We start from the raw sequence: 4,841 nt of genomic DNA on the forward strand, positions 1-4,841 counted from the left end.
TTCAAGAGACAAGATGGACAGGAGGCCAAGGAGTAGAGTGAGGTCAGAGAAGCAATGGGGGCTGGGTAGGCATGGACAACCATGTGGTGTTGGCTTTTTTTCTGAGGGAGAAGAGGGCCTCTATCTGAGCAAAGCCTGGCACAGTCTAGTGTATGGTTTGCCAAGATCTCTGGCTACTGAGGAGACTCTGAGTAAAGCAGGGATGATTCCAAGCCACTGTCAGAATCCGGCTGAGACAGGATGCAGGTCTGACGAGGTGGTGATGGTGACCCTTGAAAGCAGTCAAATGTGGATGCATTCTGAAGACAAAAGGAGTGAGATTTGCTCACCATTTACACTGTGCTGTAGAAACAGAGAAAGAAGCTTAGGTTAGAATAGGGATGTGGCTTAGGATAACACACTTGATGGACATGCAGGAGACTGGGTTCTACACCTGGGACTGATGGGAGGGGCCGGAAGGGAGAGAAGAGGAGGGGAGAGGAGGGAGGGGAGGAGGAGGGGGAGGAGGAGGGGGGCACTGAACTGAGCTGGAGAAGGCAGAGCCAGAGAGTTGGAAGAAAAAGTGGAGAATCATGTCCTACAGGCCAAAATAAGAAAAGGCAGAAGACTTCTCTAGAAATAGGCATGAATGCTTTCAAAGAGTGAATGTCTTTCAAATAAAACATTGCGTTTCTTTCTTTTTTTTTTAAGCCTTCACTTCTTTATTCTTTGTGCACAAAGACTAGCATGATGGGTTTCACTGGGTGGATAGTCGAATAATCCATTCAGGTCGCTTAGCCCAACTTAATGAAGCCCATGCCCTTCGCGTGCTGACAGGAGAACTGACGGTGCATGCTCAGTCCGTATTTACGGAACAGACCATGGTGGTTAGAGCAGATGCGGCAAGAGCAAGAACCCTGGCCAAACTTCCGTGGGCGACTCCAGTAGAGCTCCTGGTGACCCATCTTGCCTTCAGACACCCATCGAGGAAAGAAGGAAAACACTGCATTTCAAGAATGTGTTCTGAGTAAATACGTCTGACGGTGCGTTCAGTTTCACTGCCAAGCAGGGGTTTGTGTGTGTGTGTGTGTGTGTGTGTGTGTGTGTGTGTGTGTGTGTGTGTGGCGGGGGTGGGTTCTTGACTCTGTAGACATAACATCAAAACCAGGAAACAACCTAATTCTTTGCTATCAGGGGAATCACCAAACGTTGAATACTCAGTGATCCTTGGACAGATCTGTCTGTGAATTCTTACTAAGCACACACAGGTTCTATTGGTCAAGGACACGGAGACCACTCCAGGCGCTCCCCGCTCTGCTTAAATACAGGGAATTCTATATTTACAAAGCTGGGAAGGGCTGGTTCAGCTTTCCTGTTAGGTTTTAGGAAGACAGGAAGTGGCTGAAACCACAAGACACCTGAGCCTCCAGGATCAAAGCAAAGCAAAAGCCTACATCTCGTATCTGCCAAATCCCACACATCGGCCCTCAGACGGTGAACAACACTCCGACTGAAGTTTCTCTTCCATTCACTGAACCCTGTGGCACTGTCTCTCTTTGGCACCCAGGGGATTCTGAAGACTCCAGCTCTCTGGCTTCTGGTCCCTTCTGGGCAGAAGAGCTTAGACTACGGGAGAGAACGATCCTGAGCTGCCAGCAGACGATACTCCACACGTTCGTAAGTATGGCTTCACAACGGCCACATGCCACAGACAAGTCTGACAGAATAAACACCGTGATGAGCCGGATAGCGCCCCCTCCTCGTCCATGCCCCCTAATGCCTGCAACTTGTGACTGTCCTGTCACCAGGCAAAGGGGGCTTCACGGACATGATTAAGTCCATTAGGAGTATCTCACCAGTCCTTAAGAGCAGAGAATATTCCCTCTGGCTTCCCCTTTGCCATGTCCTCTTCTGCAAACCCGCTTCTAGCAAAGTCATTCTCCAAGCCCAAGGATCCCCAGCCCTAGGATGGGAGGTGTCATTTTTCTCTAAGTCACACCAAGTTGTTGATCCAAAGGGGAAATTGCATTGTTTCTCAAAAAGAGTAGTCATCTCACTTTCTTGGCTCTGTCTCCCTCAACACATCTGGGATGTGTTTTCTAGAAGCTTCCCCCTGGAGGCCTGGGCCTGGTACAGAAATCGAGGAGACTGGAAATGAGTAAGACTCATGCCAGGACCTACCAACAGCACCTACTTTCCACAGGAAGCCACATCAGTAGAGACGCCGCCATGATTTTGCAAGACAGTTCCAAGGAAAGCCCTCTTGGATTCTGGCTGGGGGAAGCAACTCAACTGCCCTGGGCTCCTCACGCTACCTAGCACCCTGCCTTTGTTCCTTGTCAGCACCTATCTTGCCTCTCTTTCCAAGTTCCCCTACTGAGTACCCCGCCCAGGATCCTGACTCCATCAAGCCAGGCCATCCTGGCTCTTCTGCCTTGAGCCTCGTTTAATAAGAGAGACCCTCTCCATGTGATTACTTCCTCTCTGTATCCCCAATTTCCTGTGGCTGGTAAACAGAGTCAGTCCAGGTACCCCTTCTGAAACATACCAAAAGGTAGCACAGAAGGCTCATAGAAAGTTCTCCATGCTCCTCCCAGTCTAGTCTCCTGCCTCTGGAGCAGGCCCTCTGGCCTTTCTTGCTAGACACAGCCACCCAAGATATGCTTGTTCCTCGATCTGCCTAGAGTCCCAGCACTGTGCTTATATCCGTGTGTGTGTGTGTGTGTGTGTGTGTGTGTGTGTGTGTGTGTGTGTGTTGTGCATACATGTACATGTGGGTATGTTCGCCCGTACATGCCCGTATGTAGGCCAGAGTTCAGCATCTGATATCTCCTTCAGTCAATCTTCACCTTAGTTTTTGAGGCAGGGTCTCTCACGGAACCCGGAGCTCGATGTTTTGATTAGCTTGGCTGGCCAGTGAGCTTCCCCCAACCCCACCCTCCCACCCCAGGATCCTCTAGTCTCCACTTGCCTTCTAGCACTGAAATTACAGATTCGTGCCAGGGTGCCTGAGTTTCACGTGTGTGCCTAAGATCTGAACTTCAGTCCTTTTGCTTGCACAGCCAAGCACTCTACTCACTGAGCTAAAAGTTCCAGTCTCCCCCGAACCCCATATTTGTATGTTCTTAATTCTTTCTCGTGAGAGAAAAGGAGGATGTCTGCCCACTACCAGCAGTAGAAACGAAGCCATCGGGTCACCTCCCATTCTCTTAAGAGACCGCGTGTTTTGAGGGTCTGGGAGGGTTTGTCTCCTCTGTGTTCCTGACGTGTGACTGTTCAGACATCTGAAGATTCTTCTCTCCGGGCCTCCTGACCTCATCCCATCACCCACGTGGGTGGCCACTGCTCCTCCATGTCCACATGATATCTGCATTGGAAACTCACCCAACCTTTTCCCCACCCCAAAAATCTCTGGGCCCAGAAGTGGCTCCCGGAGGGTAGTGATGGCATCGCCCTGCCCAGGGGATCCCGTAAAAGCTTTACGAAACGTGGGAAGGTAGGATGGGGTCTCCTGACTTGGGGGAGAGAATGGCTCTGAGGAGGCCCAAGGAAGAGGCCAGTGAGGGCTCTGACATTCGCAAGTACTTGTATGGAGGGTAGCTGAGGTAGGTAGGCAGTTTGTCCTGCCTCAGCTTCAGAACTCTGTCTTCTCCCATCCCCCACCCAGCGTGGGAGAGGCCAACGGTTCCTGACTGTGTCTTGCCCTAGACGTAGCGGCTCAAGAGAACCCTGAGGTGAAAGACAGACAGCCTGTCAGGACACAAGTGGCAGAATCTGTTTTCTCCCTATGAGAGGCATCTCTGCTCCTTGGCACCACCCTGGCCTCCCCATCCCCTCCCAGCCTTCCCCTGCACCCTCTTTCTCCAGCTTACCTCCTTCTCCATCTTGGGGAGGATCTCCCGCTAAACGGCTTTACTCAAAGGAAAGTGCTATGGTTTGGATAAATCTCCGCAAAGCTTGAAGCCTTGCTCCGTAGCCCATGATGCTCCTGACAAGGGTGGGAACTTTAAAGGCCTGGTGGAGTCACTTAGGTCAGTGACCCTCACTTTGCACCCCACTTGAGGTAAGCAGGCTTCCTCCACCTCATATTTCCTACTGTGTACTGAGCTGCTGCAGGCCCAAAGTGACTGTGGACTTACCGAACCTTAGAAACTCTGGGCCAAAGTAAACTTTTTTTTCCTGGAGATGGTTTCTGTGTGGCACTGGCTGTCCAGGAACTCACTCTGTAGACCAGGTTGGCCTCAAACTCACAGAGATCCTCCTACCTCTGCTTCCCCGAGTACTGATATCAAAGCCACCATATCTGGCGTGATCACCCACCTGTCACTATGTAAACTGAAGAGATCTGTCTGTTCGACACATTTAATGGACGCATCTGGGGGCAGTCCTGTTAAATGTCACTATGGCCACAAATGGTCACCATCGGTATTTAACACTGACCTGGAATGGTTTGACTACTACTAGATAAAAAGATTGGCTATGAGATACATACGTTTATGGAAGAATTATTGCCACCGAATAGTATTATCCCATACTTGAATATTTCACAGAATCGCCCATGTGGGTAGAGCACTTGCTGGTCTTCCAGAAGACAGGGGTTGGATTCCCAGAACCCACATGGCAGCTCTCAGTAATCTATAACTCCAGATCCAGGGATCTAGGACCTTCTTCTGGCCTCTACCAGCACCAGGTATGCACGTGGTGCACAGACAAACATGCAGACAAAACCCCATGCCTAAAATAAAAACTGCTTTTTCTTTTCTTTTTTTTTTTTTCAGAGCTGGGGACCGAACCCAGGGCCTTGTGCTTGCAAGGCAAGAGCTCTACCACTGAGCTAAATCCCCAACCCAAAACCGCTTTTT

At 50.4% G+C, this 4,841-nt stretch overlaps 1 protein-coding gene across 1 annotated transcript; it reads right to left on the reverse strand.

Annotated features, from left to right (window-relative positions):
• Positions 1-773: 773 nt before the first annotated feature.
• On the reverse strand, positions 774-944 carry LOC116898407 (40S ribosomal protein S29-like). Its single transcript, XM_032899695.1, has one exon. It carries the CDS (start codon positions 942-944, stop codon positions 774-776), a length of 171 nt encoding a protein of 56 aa, XP_032755586.1.
• Between the last annotated feature and the right edge of the window lie 3,897 nt (positions 945-4,841).

The sequence above is a fragment of the Rattus rattus genome, chromosome 4, assembly GCF_011064425.1.
Source record: "Rattus rattus isolate New Zealand chromosome 4, Rrattus_CSIRO_v1, whole genome shotgun sequence".
Taxonomy (NCBI): Eukaryota; Metazoa; Chordata; class Mammalia; order Rodentia; family Muridae; genus Rattus; species Rattus rattus.